This window comes from Anolis carolinensis, chromosome 6 (assembly GCF_035594765.1).
Source record: "Anolis carolinensis isolate JA03-04 chromosome 6, rAnoCar3.1.pri, whole genome shotgun sequence".
Classification (NCBI taxonomy): domain Eukaryota; kingdom Metazoa; phylum Chordata; class Lepidosauria; order Squamata; family Dactyloidae; genus Anolis; species Anolis carolinensis.
The window spans coordinates 99,632,384-99,648,346 of NC_085846.1; the positions used below are offsets into that span (position 1 = coordinate 99,632,384).

The 15,963-nt window shown below is 43.3% G+C and overlaps 1 protein-coding gene across 2 annotated transcripts in view; it reads left to right on the plus strand.

The window, feature by feature from the left end:
- Positions 1-722: 722 nt before the first annotated feature.
- gpr158 (G protein-coupled receptor 158) overlaps positions 723-15,963 on the plus strand; it is a 134,433-nt gene continuing 119,192 nt past the window's right edge. For both annotated transcript variants that reach the window (XM_062958234.1, XM_003222060.4), the window contains exon 1: positions 723-1,585. In XM_062958234.1, the coding sequence (XP_062814304.1) occupies positions 723-1,585 (863 nt within the window). The remainder of the gene's footprint in view (positions 1,586-15,963) is intronic.

Genomic DNA, 15,963 nt, shown 5'->3' on the forward strand with positions numbered 1-15,963 from the left:
CTCACCTCGGTGCCTGGAAGCCAGCAAGGCGCTGTCCTCCTTCTCCTCCTCCTGCTAGTCCTGGTTCAGCACTGGACAGCTCCCTCCAGGGCTGCTCCGTGATTGACAGGGCAGGCGGCCAGCCGGCGCTGGAGGCGCTTGGAGCGCACCAATGGACAGGAGGCTCGGGGAGAAAGAGGCGGGGCGACTTTCAGATCGGGGCTGAGCAGCCTGGCCAAACGCCGGCGACAGTCGGGAAGGGAAGGCGCCTCCTTCGGCGGGGGACCCGGGGAAGCGTCTACTCCCGACGCCCTCGCTCCGCCTCCCTCTCCCCCTTTCCCTTCCTCGAGGTAGGAGCCTCTGCTCCCATTGGCGCCCACTTTTCCCAGAGAGAAGAACTCCGCCGCCGCCGCCGAGGAGGGTTTGTGCCCTTCGGGGGACGATGGAGGAGGAAGAGGAGCAGCGGCGGCACCAGCAGCCAGGCGAGGAGTGAAGGGCGGATGGCGGAGCAGAGGAGAAGCGGGCAGAGCAGCGGGAAGAGCAGCATCGCCCTCCCGCCCGCGGCAGGGATGGCCCCCGCTGCGTAATCCCCAAGGAGAAGCCCACGCACTCGCTACAGGTGACTCCACTCCCGCTCCGGGCTCGGGTCGGGGTCTCCCGCACTCCATGGCTCGCCTATTGTAAGGGAAGCAAGGAAGGAAGCGAGGAAGGGGCACCGGGGCGGAGGACGCCCGGCGGAGGACATGGGTCGGCGCCCGCCCTTCTTCTTCCTCTTCTTCTTCTTACTCTCCTGCCTCCTCCTCCTCTGCCTGGCCCCACTGGCTCGGGGCGGCGCCGCCAAGGGTCCCGGCCGGGCCAAGGGGGCCAATTCCGCTCCCTGGAGGCGATCCGCGGCCATGGAGGACGAGGCGGAGGACAAGGAGGCCTCCCGGGAGCTGCCCCCCGCCGTGGCCTTCTTCCTCCGCACCGGGGACTCCCGGGCGCTGAAGCGGGCCAACTGCTCGGGGCGCTTCGAGCTGGGCTCTTGGGCCGGGAAGCCCCGCTCGCTGGCCTCGCACCCGCCGCTCCAGGCCGCCCTGGACGCCCTCCTCCACGCCGCCAACTTCCTCAGCACCGTCCTCCAGAGCAACCAGAGCCGCGAGCTCAACTTGCCCGACGACCTGGAGTGGTACCGCGTCCTGGTCCGGAGCCTCCTGGAAGGCAACCCCGGCATCTCCCGGGCGGCGCTGACGCTCAGCCCCGAGGCGCCGGCCCCCTCCGCCCCCGCCGCGCCCCCGCAGCAGGTCCTGCTCCAGGCCATCCGCCAGGACAGCCGCGTCCTGCTCCAGGACCTCTCCGCCGCCGCCCACCGCCGCCTGGGCAACGCCTCCCGGGAGGCCGAGTGGTTCCACGCGTGGAGGCGCAAGGAGAGGAGGCCCCACCCGCCCCGCAAGGGCCCCGCGCCCGACGCAGCCCGCAGGAAAGGCGGCCCCGCCGGAGAGAAGGGCCACGTCCACTGGTCCCCGCCCTTCCTGGACTGCGAGGACGGCGCCTACAAGCCCGCCTGGCTCCTCAGCCTCTCCGCCGCCTTCTACGGCTTGCAGCCCAACCTCCTCCCGGAATTCAGGTAGGAACGCCCGCTCCACCTTGCCTGGATTCCGCTGGGAGACTTTTTTATTTGTGTCACCTGTGTTCAGCAAGCGAAAAGCAAACAGTAGAGCTGTGTGTATGTGTGTATGTCTCTCTTTACCAGGCATGGGCAAACTTCAGCCCTCCAGGGGTTTTGGACTTCAACTCGCACATTATAGAATCACAGAATTCTAGAGTTGGAAGACACCTCGTGAGTCATCCAGTCCAGCCCCCTGCCAAGAAGCAGGAAAATCACAAACCACCCCTGACAGATGGCCATCCAGCCTCTATTTAAAAGCGTCCAAAGAAGGAGCCTCCACCACACTTTGGGCCAGAGAGTTCCCCTGCTGAACTGCTCTAACAGTGAGGAAGTTCTTTCTAATAATATTCATGTGGAATCTCCTTTCCTGTAGTTTTCATGTCATAGTCTCCAGGGCAGCAGAAAACAAGTTTGCTCCTTCCCCCCTATGACTTCCCCTCACATACTTATACATGGCTATCAGGTCTCCTCTCAGTCTTCTCTTTTGCAGGATAAACATACTCATCATACCCTCCTCATAGGGCTTGTTCTCCAGACCCTTGATCATTTTAGTTGCCCTCCTCTGGACACCTGCCAGCTTGTCAACATCTCCTTTCAATTGCTGTGCCCAGAACTGCACACAGTATTCCAGGCGTGATCTGACCAAGGCAGAATAGAGGGGTAGTATGACTTCCCTGGATCTAGACACTATACTCCTATTGATTCAGGCCAAAATTGTGGGAATTGTGGGAATCCCAGGGGTCTAAAACACCTGGAGGGCTGAAGTTTGCCTATGCCTTGTCTATACAAACACACACACACATATACAGAAAGCCAGAGAGAAGGAGATGTTTTGTGCCTTCAAGATTCCAACTTATGGCAGCCCTAAGTGAAACTATCACAGCATTTCTGCGGCAATGATTGTATGATTTGGCCAAGTTGTGTACACACAAATATGTACAGAAAGAGTGTGAGAGAGCGATGTTGTGTGCTTTCAAGTAATTTCTGAGTGATGATGATTCTAAGATGAAACTATCACAGGATTTTGTGCACTGAGAGTATATGACTTACCCAAGAGCAATCTATCTATCTATCTACCTACCTATCTATCTACCTATCCATCCATCCACATTGACACATTACACTTTTTAGAATGCAGCCTGTCTTCCTTAGCTCAATCTTGTGGCACATACTCCCTCGATCATATGTGCCACAACCTTCTATGCATCTTCTATGCCATGTACTCTGGGAGAGTTGGGTACAATTTCACCTTGTTTTGTTTTTTTTACTCCCAGGGTTATTTTAGGCCAGAAGATGCTTTTTTTAAGCCTAGGAAGTAAACAAAACATTACCTGCATAGGGGAAGTGAATATATGTTGCTTGTTGATGTGTGGTGAACTAATGAATTTTATAGGGCTTTTTTAAACATAAGGAATACTCTGCTGTGATTTTACTAGTTCTTCCTCTGAAATACAGCCTATAGTACCTGGTGTTCATTGGCAGTCTCCCAACTAAGTAGGGAGATGTTTAATTTTTTTCCATTTTGTGGGGGCCTTGAAGATTTTAAAAACAGACTTTTATGGCCTCTTGCAGCTCATGCCTTAAATTTTGCCCACCCTGCTCTACAGAAATTGTCAGGACTAAAGAGTAAATCAATTTGTAGTCCAGCACTGTTCATGTTTCCTCAAAAGTAACCACAGTGGAGCCACATATAGCATTTCTGTCTTCAATGCAATGCAAAGCCAGACAAGTACTCTTCTTAAGAATCAGGAGCTTCTTTCTTTTGAAATATAGGTTAAACCTGGCAGCAGGTGTTATGAGAAAATAAAGCTCAGTGCGGTGGTTTTCTTCACCAATGTGATTTTGGAGCTAAAGTGGCAGAAGTAATGTGATGGGGTGAGAAGGATAAAACTAAGAAGCTCTCATAGTAACTTCTAGAAGACCAAATAACTTGACAATGTTGCCTTTCTTACTGTGTGTGCCTTCAAGTTGCTTTTGATCTATGGCGACCTGATCTTAGGATTTTCTGGTGCTGAGAGTATGTAACTTCCCCAGAATCATCTGGTGGGTGTAGGAGCCCCTGTGGCGTAGTGGGTTAAAGCCTTGTGACTTGAAGGTTGGGTTGCTGACCTGAAGGTTGCCGGTTCAAATCCAACTTGGGGAGAGTGCGGATGAGCTCCCTCTATCAGCTCCAGCTCCATGTGGGGATATGAGAGAAGCCTCCCACAAGGATGGTAAAAACATCAAAACATCCAGGCATCCCCTGGGCAACGTCCTTGCAGACAGCCAATTCTCTCACACCAGAAGCGACTTGCAGTTTCTCAAGTTGCTCCTGACATGAAAAAAAAATCCAGTGGGTTTTCTTGACCTGGTGGGGATTCAAATGCCATGACATCACAAAGAATCATAGCCATTTTTAAAAGTCCAAGGTAGGCAAGACCAAATCCCACCAAGTGGAATGCAGTAGTGGCTGATGGCTTCCCTGTCAGTGAGGTTAGGAAACTTTCTCTTGGATTTAGTAATACCTGTTGAAAGTAACAGGCCAAGATTCAAGCCTTTCCCGACAAAATAGTTTCAGCACTGTGGTTAGCTCCTTTAAAACTGAATAAAACCAAATGAGGGTTCCACTGTCAAAGGAGTTTATTGAAGCCTCCACAAAAGCAGTGGTGTTGAAGTTCATCCTAAGTAGCCTAACCCATATGTTTCAATGGAACAATCCTATGAATAAGTGCCACTGTGGCATTTCCTGCCTTGTAAGTATAAATTTAGGATTGCAACCTTAGCTGCGACTAAATCTTCCTGCATCATGAGATGGTTTAGCCCACTCTCAGACAGGTATTGCCAACCTTACAAAGTTATCCTCTTTATTTAATTTGGGATGTGTGGCTTAGTGGTTTCAATTATCTACTAACGTTGGTGTTTAGTAGGTAATTATCCTGTCTTTTATATTCATCACATTTACAGGAACAGAGCAATGTAATTAGAGCCAGAGAAGCAAATGATTGATTCAGTTGTAATAGTTATAGATCATGCATAGTTGTAATTATCTATATAGCAATACTAATGATAGTCCGTTCCCCCCTCCATATCTGAACTATTCCAAAGCTTGACAATATTGAGGCCTCAGTTATGTGAAGTGAGGCACTTTGCCAATTTCATAGCCAGGATTTTACAACAAATAGCCTACGTCTCATTGCTAGTCTCAAGTAGAGCAAATCCATTGATTCAATAGGATTTACGTGAGTATCGATCTACAATTTAGCAGTTGATTCAGTGGGATTTAGCTGGAATTATCAATTGGACAGAGGCCACAGTCTTTTCATCTGTGTTTGTACTATAATTGGGTTTACCAGCTCCTATAGGCCTACCCAACCAAGAGCTTCTCCTTCTTTCCTTGGTATCTTAGCTAGATCTACTATCTCTCTCTAAATGTTTGTGTTGTAAAAACCCAAGTTAGTTCAAGGAATTATTGCTTTGAGATAAATGTTTTACTTTGAGATTTTTTTAAAGTAGCCAAACTAGTTTGTGCAGTGTCTTAAAAAAAGTCCTAATTTATTGTTATGCTTCTTCTACTGGTAAATATTGGACATGATTGAGGAATGCTTGTTTCAATTATATCATTTAATTTCACCAAAAGACATTTTTTAAAACAATAAATGTATAGGAAGTGACCTTACTCACTATCTTAGAAAGTATTTGGGGAGTTAATTTTTTTACAGGGTTACATGGAGGAAGTATAGCCTTCAAGGTCTCATAGGGGGCCTTTCCCAATTGCCCATTCCTGGTGTAGGTAAATCCCAATGATGCATTGGACTTATTCTAATTCGAATGAGCACTACGATACAGGTCCTTATCTTCTCAATTGCTCTTTCAGTAAATTAAGGACCTTCCATAGTTATTGCTATTGAAATTCTTGTTTTACTTGAGCTTGGAAAAGTTACTTTTTAACACTACATCTCCCAAAATTCTGCTAGGTGGGAAATTCTGGGATTTGTGGTCAAATCATGAGCTGATGGCCATCTTCTAGATGAGTCTTGGTGAGACATGTTAGATTAGGGTGGGGTGAGTATGTCTACAAATCCAATATTTTCTGAATATTTCAGAAGATCAGACTTCAACTGGGGTGCATCTACACTGTAGAATTAATGCAGTTTGATACTACTTTAATTGCCATGTGTCAGTACTGTGCAATCATGGGAGTTGCAGTTTGGTGAGGCACCAGGTCTATTTGTCAGAGAAGGCTAAAGACCATGCAAAACGGCCACTCCCATGTTCCCATAACATTGAGCCTTGAGACCTAAAGTGGCATGGATACACTCTGGGTCAGCCTCAACAATAAAAATATAAATTAAAACTGCTGAGAAACCAGGAGCAAGTCTTAAAAAAACACTGTCTAGATGGGAAGCCTGACTTCTCTCCTTTCTATATTGAGAATCATTTATTTTATTTTTGAAGCAAGATGGAAGCCATCTTGAAACAGCATCTCTCCTGGTCAGTAGGACAAACCCGTGCAAGTATTGGCTGCCCTCCAGCACAGGTTTCTGCTGGAAGTAATATTTGCCACACCAAATGTCCAGTAGAGGTCATCATGGTAGCAGTCACAAAACACTTCCCGGCCCATAAAGTTTAACCCTTATTGTGGTACATTTGTCCCACATAACTTTTTCTTCATTCCTGTTTCACAAACCTTTTATTTTGCTACTTGTGTGTAAAATACCATGGCACCCTCTGCATCTAAAATGCAAGCTAGTTTTCTCCTCTCTTATACTTCCTTTGGTTTTTAACACAGCGGTAGAATAATTGTGTTTTTGAATTAGCTTCTGTTGCAGGATTAGCTTCACATTTTAATTGACATATTCACTTTAGTTCTAGGTGAACAGAATGTATCTTAGAAGCTGTTTGTGGCCCCCATCTGTTTTAATGGACCCTGGAAGAGTCTCCTGAATGTTTGTTTTGTTCAGATGAGGAGATTCATTTCTGTGTTGACGTGATTCTCTTTCAGCCTAGCACATCTGGCTCCTTCACCTCTTCTGTGTCCTTTTAAAGTGAAAAACAATGGTTGACATCCTGGATCATGGCATTTATGTGTCTCCCATAGCTATATCTCCATAGCTATGGGTGAATCTACACTGTAGAATGAATACAGTTGGACACTACATTAACTCAATACTATGAGATCTTGGGATTTGTAGTTTGGCAAGGTAACAGCAGCCTTTGGCAGGATAGGCTGAAGATCTTGCAAAACTACAACTCCCGTGACTGCATAGCACCGGGCCATGCAAATTAAGGTGGTGTGGAACTGCATCACTTCTACAGTGTGGGTGCATCCTATGACTCCCAATACTGTTCTTCCAAATCCCCGGTTGTAAGCCATGCTGCCCCTCTAATACTACCACTTCATTTTCAATTTGGGGTTCTAATTTACATATGGTATGGTTTTTAGTGTCCGCTTTGAGTCTGAGAAAAAAAAGCAGAATATCAGTACTACTACTATTACCAATTCATTAGAATTAAAAGCAATTTAAAAATGTATCAGTAAAACACCCCGAGAAAAACAAATGCTACCAACACAGCACTTTTCCCATTAATTATTTCAAAAGGCCTGTTGAAGCAAAAAGTCTTCATCCACCTCTCGAAGAATAACAAGGAGGCAGTCAGTCTAGCTCTTCTTGGAAGAGTGTTCCAGAGCTATGGAGCTACAACCAAGAAGTCTGTCTGTCATGGTCTCACCAGATGTCCCTATAAAGTGAAGGGTCTCCTTATTGATTTATAGGTCCATATTCTTTTTTCTCTTCATCTTTATCACACACGCCACACACACACATACACTCACAATCACTATGGTTCCTGCTGTAAGTTATCCTCTCTAAGCTTGAACAGCTCTTCTTCAGCTATATCAGTGGTTCTCAACCTGTGGGTCTCCAGATGTTTTGGCCTTCAACATCTGGGGATCCACAGGTTGAGAACCACTGAGCTACATGAACTGAGTCCTCTGTAGTAGTGATATAACTACAGTCATTCCTCTACATTTGCAGTTTTCATGTTTGCAGATTTCATTCCCAGCGTTGTTTAAAATATTCTGACTGGAAACTTTGGGGTCCTCCAATGTGACTCTATGGACATCTTCCTTCAGTCATGCTGGACCTAGAGATTTCTAGAGAGAACACTTCTAGCAGAAGTTGACCACAGAGTCATGCTGGACGACCTAAAGCTTTCCAGTACATATTCTCTCATCTAAAATGTAACGATTTCTTCATTCATGTTTTTTTTTCACTTTCACAGGGGTCTTGTGCCCCTAATACTGTAGTATCAAAGAGACAGGCAACATGACCATAGAGTAAAGAAGGGATAAGAAATGTGTCGAACCCATGAGTCCCTTTGGAGAATTCCCTGTGGCTCTTGCTGCATCCCCAAGGCAATAGTTTTCAGCCAAAAAACTGGTTTAAAACTAGGTGGGTCTCTTCCGAACTGCTTCAACTCATGCCCTCTGAGATAGCCTTTTCACTGAAAAGGCGGACCAAAAATGTCACAACTTCTCTCCCAGTTTGCCAGTGACAGGGTGTTGCAGTCATTTGGAGAGCTGGAGTGTGCCCATCCTCATGTTAAAGCCTTCCATGCTGTAGTTTCTTTGTCAGTTTTCTTCCTTAGCTGCTGTTTAACTCTGACAATTACAATTGCTCTGCAATAAAAAAAAGTCTTAATGATCCTATGCCCAGACTTAACAACTGCATTTTTGCCAAACAATTTGTCCCACCAAGTGGCACTGTTACCGCCATGGCAGCCACCACAGTGGGGTACATTGATGGGGATATTTGTGAAAAATATTTTCTAAGAAACTGCCTGGGGCTCAGAAGAGAAAATGCAAAGCATAGCAACACAGTCAATTGCAAAAAGCAGCGGGGAGTATGGAGAAATTTTTTTCTGCCTTCTGAAGCATTTTTTTCTGTAGCAGTAGTGTCAAATGAAGTGCTCAATGAAGACAAATGTTGATGCTCCAGTTTTCGTGAATATAGAAGGTAGAGAGGGTTCTGCTTCAAAGGAGTGGGCTGCTGAAATAGTGATCTTACTCTGTGGTCAAAGGCAGTGTAGCTTCCTTTTATGGATACTATGATTTTCAAGACAGTTGGACTTGGATTTCAGGAGACCAGGGTTTGAATTCTATCTTGACCATGGAAGTCCATTGGATGAACTTGGGAAAATCATACTCTCTTGGTCTCAGAAGAAGGCAATAGCAAACTCCTTCTGAATAAATCCTGCCAAACCTTATGACAGGGTTGTCGTAAGCTGGAGTCAACTTGAAGGCGCATAATAACAACAGCACAACAAAAAACCTCACATACACACAGAGCTACTGATCTAAGATAGGTGTCTGCGATGAATTGTCACCTCACCCACTCCCAACAAGCATTGACTAGACCAGGAAAATTCCTTCTCTTGCAACGCTGAGTTTGGAAGAAATGAATTACAAATAAATATTTACTTCTAATTCAGCTATTTACTCAAAATACTGTTTCCAGATTAATTCGGTTTTCAGTACCATTACAACTGAAGAAGAATACAATAGTAACTCATTTCTTCCAAACTCTTCCCTGGTTCTTCTCCTTCCTAAAAGAGGAAGAAAATCCCCCACTCCTATCTAGATAGTGCCTGTTAATGTAGTAATGAAAGTGAGCAATTTGTCACACCTCTCAGAAAACTTAACTTTTTGGACAACACCCCTAGTGAACATGGCCACTGCCATTCTGGCTGTGGAATACTGGGAAGCATAATCATAAAAGTAACTTACAAGTTCTGGTCTGTCCCAGTCACTAGACCATATGGAACAATTTATGCAGTCCTAAAAGTAGAGCCTCCAGTGGTGCAGTGGGTTAAACCGCTGAGCTGCTGAATTTGCTGATCGAAAGGTTGGTGTTTTGAAACCAGGGAGGGGAGTGAGCTCCCGCTGTTAGCCCCAGCTTTTGCCAACCTAGCAGTTCGAAGACATGCAAATGTGAGTAGATCAATAGGTACCACTTCTGTGAGAAGGTAACGGCACTCCATACAGTCATGCCAGCCACATGACCTAAGAGGCATCTACGGACAATGCTGGCTCTTCAGCTTAGAAATGGAGATGAGCACCAACCCCCAGAGTTGGACACGATTAGACTTAACGTCAGGGGAAAATCTAAAAGAAGTAGAGAAATGGACCATCACTGTCTTAAAGTACCTTTCTGAAGGAGATCATTGCATTTGGGAAAGAAATCCCACCTGCAATATAATTTTCATTTCACAAAGGGAAAATCCATTCACAATCTGAAATTATAAAAACACCGTGGAAAAAATAATTATACCAGTGTCATTATATCATTACGATTAATCACCACACATGCCTCTCAAAATAGACTTTTAATTTTCCTCTCCCTGTGTCACTGAGTGATAATGATGCTTTTAAATTTCCCACAAACTCCTTTCTTAAGTCCCCTGAGAATAAAAGAAATGAAATATTCCTCCTCCTCCTCCTCTCTTTTTTAATGGCTTCGTGGAGTCTTCTCACAGCCAAATGCTTTTGTGAGCCATCTGCTAGGGACAGATTAAGATTTTAGATTACATGTTCCTTCCTATTTTGCTGCTTGGAAGGAGAGAAAATCCCCAAACAAGCTTCCAGTGTTTAATATCCTTGTTATTGTTGTTATTTTGCTATAACCAACTAATTGATGGATTACTCACCTTTGCTCTGCTGCTGGGACACAAGGCAGCATTTAAAGTTAAAGCAGGTACAAATATCATTAAAACAGGCATTTGCATAGGTTCCTTTATGACACCCATTGACTTAAATTTCACAGGGTTTTCTTAGGCAAGGAATGTGGTTTTGGTACTTCTTTCTTGAACTACAACACCTGTGATTCAATGATGTTCCCCTTTTCAAGTATTAACCATGGCTGACTTTTCTTGGTTTCCAAGATCAGATGGAACCTGGTGTCTTTAGGGTATCCTTAAAACATGCAAAACTATAAATATAATTAAGCTATGAGCAGAATTTAAAGCAATTTAGAAACATATCACTCCTTGTTTATGTTGGAGCTGTCTTTCAAAAGGGCTTAAAATTCTCTCTTTACATTCTTCATATTTGGGAGATGAGCTCTATAGATCAGGAAGTCCATTTAGATCTATAGATATCTCTTTGGGCGATTGATATTATTTTAGGATTTCTTCCCTTCAATAATGGAAATACAACCTCTAACAAAACAAGCCATCTAAGCACCAAACTAATCAATTATAGTCAGTGATAGCTGATGGTTTCCATTGCTGTGGGTTAATAAATCTGCTTTACATTTCAGTCTGAATTCTAAGGTGCTATCCAAGGTGCTGAACCTATTTTAGAGCTGCTTGGATAGTTCTCACTAAAACCCAGAGCAGATTCATCATCCCACTGAGAAGCCATCAGTTTCCAGTAATTGTAGGCGGATGTCTTTTCCATTAGGTTGCAGTTGGTAGATGTTGCGATTGCAGTAAAAGTAAAGGAAATTGATAGAAGGGGTATTTAAGATGTTTCAAAAGAAAGGAAATGTGTCATCCTATCAACTACCAAATGTAGGGAAAGCATATAAAAAGACAGCAAGCATGTAAACACCCGCCGCAATTAAATACTAGCTCTGATTTAATTCCATTGGAACAAACCGGTTCTAACTAATTTAAATCCTGCCATGCTGATGAGGATTTACTCATACCTAACATTGGCTTCTCTTTTCATAATGCTGATATTACGACTGCCTGGTAAAGCTGGGGTTGACATATTAATTTATTTAGGATGTTTATCAACTGCCGTTCAACAAAAGATACCAGGGTGACAAGCTATAAAGATTTAAAAAATGGCCATGCCGCCGCAAAAAAGCAATAAAACGCTGTCATAAAATGTGAGTAAAGTAGTACAGATGGAAAAAATTGAATTTGGAGTTGTAGCTTTACACAGCCTTTAGCCTTCTCTGTCAAAGAGGGCTGGTGCCTCATCAAACTCCCAGGATTCCATAGTATTGAGCCATGGCAGTTAAAGTGATGTCAAACGGCATTAATTCTACAGTGCAGGTGGACCCATTGTCTCTTCCCCATTTTCTGCGGGAAGATAAAAAGTCAGAAGGAAAGGTGAGAAGATTGCAAATGGAAGATTTGGAATATAGAACTCCACTTTCCAAAATCTACCAGCCAGCATGGACTTTGGGATTCTGGATAACTGTGGCTAACAGAAGAGTGCAGAACTGAAAAATCTTGACAAACCACCTATAAAATTATGTGAATGAGACAATGCTTTCAGTGGAAAAGAGCTTTCATCTCTGGTATATACTTTTGTGGACAGAAAAATCAAACTCAACATCTTTTGCCCCATTCACTCTATACAGTGGTAGCATTTGATTCTATTTCAAATGCATGGAAGGAATCTTTCTGGGATTCATAGTTCTGTGAGACACTAGAGCTCTCTAGAAGATATTTCTAAATACCCCATGAAACCACAAATCCTAGGATTCCATAGGAAGAAACAAATGGAAGTTAAAGTGGAATCATAGCATTATAAATCCATCACATGTTTGTGGATTGAGGCTTTCCTTCTTCTATGCCATCTTTTCTCTGTTGGCAGAATTCAGCTGAGCAGGAGCTGAAGCAAGAAAAGACTATTTAACAAGCTCTTTTGATTAAATTGCTGGGAAATCCCCAGATATGCTGTGATCCATGCCATATATTTAAAAGCACACTAGGAACTGCCATAATCTCATTGACAAGGTAGATTTCAGATCTGACTACCGCAAACTGCTCCAAAAAAGTCCGCCGAGGATTCCTCTCTGCAGGTGAATCCTAATTCGTACGCCCACATTGCTGTAACCTGCTTTTCCAATTACATTTATTTTTAGTGAAAGTGGCTGTCCTTTCCAAAATACATGCTGGAAAACAGGAGTGGGACATCTGCTCAGTTCTGTGTCTGCGAGAGGGAAAACAGTGCTTTTATTAGGGAAAGATGAATTGCAAAAAGAGGAAAAGAGTGCATGCCATTGAGATACACGACAACTCTGTATCCATTAGACTAGTATCAGTGGTTATCCATGTATGAGAAAAGATGTCCTCTAGGCATTTTCTAAGTCCTCTAGCATGGCTCTGTTGTATTCTTGGGCCAGAAGTCTTTTATTTCAATAAGATTCTCTATTACAGTAGAGCCTCGCTTATCCAACCTTCGCTGATCCAACGTTCTGTATTATCCAATGCAGTCTGCCTCCTGCCTGGATCCACAGCTGTTTCACTAGGCAGCAATGTGCAGTGGCCAACATGCCCAACAACAACACAAGTGCATCCACACTCCCAAATAAGTGGCAGACTTGTTGTAAAACATGATGTTTTGGTGCTTAATGTGTAAAGTCATAGCATAATTTGACATTTAATAGGCTTTTCTGCAATCCTTCCTTATTATCCAACATTCTGCTGGCCCGTTTATGTTGAATAAGTGAGACTCTACAGTATCTTCACTTTTGTGTGTACAGGCAATCCCTGAGTTACAAATATAAAACTTACACAAATTCATCTTAAAACAAATCTACAGAACCTATCTTGTTCATAACTTGGGGACTGCCTATATTTATTTATTGCATTTATATACCCCATTTCTCATCCCTAGGGGACTCAAAGAGATGTACAACATAAGGAATGGCAAAATTCAATGCCTCACATCCAGATAAAAACAAGACATTACATACCTAAAAAAATAACATGTAACTGGTGGCACAGTGTGTTAAAGCACTGAGCTGCTGAACTTGCAGACCAAAAGGTCCCAGGTTCAAATCCCGGGAGCGGAATGAGCGCCCGCTGTTAGCCCCAGCTCCTGCCAACCTAGCAGTTCGAAAACATGCAAATGTGAGTAGATCAACAGGTACCGCTCCAGCGGGAAGGTAAAGATGTTCCATGCAGTCATGCCGGCCCCATGACCTTGGAGGTGTCTACGGACAACACCGGCTCTTCGGCTTAGAAATGGAGATGAGCACAAACCCCCAGAGTCAGACACAACTTGACTTAATGTCTAGTCCTTTACTTATACCTTTATTGACTTTTTAAAATCACCAGTGTAAAATGTACCCCACCCATTGTAACCCCTCAAATATATAGATCCCTTACTTCTCTTTAGCGCTTCCTAAGTATGTATTTTAAAAAGAAAATACAGCCAAAGGGCTTGAACAAGTCCAAAGGTTTCAATTATTTTTATACATCATTACATTTATAATCCGGCCCTGGGATAAAAGCTCATACCACTAAAGACACATAAAATTAAAAGATGCTTTCAATAGAATTAGAAGCAACTTTAAAATATAGCCATTAAAACTTTGGCAAACCCATATTCTAAAAAGTTAACTTGTTGAGGTCTTGAGGCACAGGTTGAATATCTCTTATCTAGAATTTGGAAATCCAAAATTATCTACATGGGTGACTGAGACAGATATCTTTGCTTCCTTTGGCTTGATATATGCAAACTTTTGTCCTTGTCATACCTCTGGTGGCGGCGGTGCTCTGCTTTGCCATGGGGCGAAGCCCCTCCTCACCCAGATCCAAGGGAGGGCAATCACATGGGAAAAGCATGAGTGCATGTGCTGGCATGCTGATAGCATGTACTGGCTCCGCCCTACTTCACCCATGGAGCCAGCACTGCATCATGTGATGGGAGCCAGCCAGTTCTGGTGACCTGGGCTAAAATTGGCATATGCCATCAAATTTAGTCCAATGTGATGAAGTTGTTTGTTTCATACACAAAATTATTTAAAATATGTATAAAATTACCTTTAGGCTATGTGTATAAGGCATATAAAACATACATTGTGTTTAGATTTGGGTCCCATCTCCAAGATGTATATACAAGTAATCCATAATGCAGACAATCTGAAATACAGAACACTGGTCACAAACATCTCAGACAAGGGATTCTCGAAGGCAAATGGATTTATTATGACGGCAACTATTATGGACTCAAGCCTACTTCATTCATGACATGAAGTGTTATTGTCTGTGGCAGACTCACAGATACACATGGATATAGGGAGAGGAAAATAATGTCCATAGCCGGGCAACATGCTGTGAAATGCAAAAAGCTCAGTTTGTGACATAGCTATAAAAAGCTTAAATGTACACAAGATAAGCATAATGAACATTCACAACAGCAGTAATTGGATAATGTAATTTTCCTAGCTCTGCTGAGCAAATAAATTATGTTGCCAGTTCCTGCTGTTGTGAATGGCCATGATGCTTATCTTGTATACATTTGAGCCTTGCATCGAAATGTAACAGGCAGGACTTTTTACCAATGCAAAAGGGGCATCCAGACAGACTGCCAGAGCTGTAATAAGGCGGGGTGTGCCCTCAGATAAGAATGCTGTCTCTTAAGACATTTTCTTTAAATCTCCAAATTTCTCACATTGCAGTAACTTAAAAATATACCCAAGCATTTGGAAATACAGTTTGTGTCTCCAAGCCAAGTTACTAATGGAATTCAAGCAGAGCAAATAGCAGAGCTCTAGGTGTGGACGATTTGCCATCTCTGAATCTTTACAATGCTAGAAATTTCGATATTGAAGAAAATTTGGGTTTTGTATGCAGAAGTCTTACTGGTGGGCAATGCAAAAAACATAGTGTAGCCGTTTTATTTTTCTCACAAGAGATTTTTTTTGCTTTAAAAAAAACCCTCTAAAAGACTGTAACAACGGGACAATATGGTAGGGTTATAAATTGAATTTATAGGATTTCCTATGTAATGATCTGCACAGCAAAATCACTTCCTTCAGTACCAGTTTGAAACTGCATTAAATTATCAATGTAGATGTGGCCTAGCTGCCTCATCACATTAGAGCATGAATCCACTTTAAATCTGGTTTCTGCCTCCTGCAGAATTCTGGGGTTTGTAGTTTGGTGAGGCCCAGGACTGGTCTGGCTGAGCTGTTTAAAGCCCCTAAAGTAGATTTAAAGTGGGTTTAAAGTGGATCCAAGCTTTAGTGTGATGAAGTCCCTAGATATCTAAAAAAAAAATAAAAAAATCCCTGAATGAATTTGAATCATTATAGTCATCATCCCACTGGGAAGCAGCTTTTTTTTTGCCCCCGTGCTGTTATTAAATATATTAAGTACAATAAAAACCCCTTTTCCACGAAGATAGGTTTCTGGCTGGCAATTAAAATTATCCACTGCCCTTTTTAAATATGCATCATCAGTTACCTCACTATATTGGAGAGTAGGGTTGGCCTTGGTAGTAATCGATGCTTACCTTAGGAGCTTGTAGTTCAAATTCCTCCAATTAATGCTTTGTATGAAACATTGCCATCAGTATATGTAGCTCTGAGATGTGATTTCTTATCAGTGGG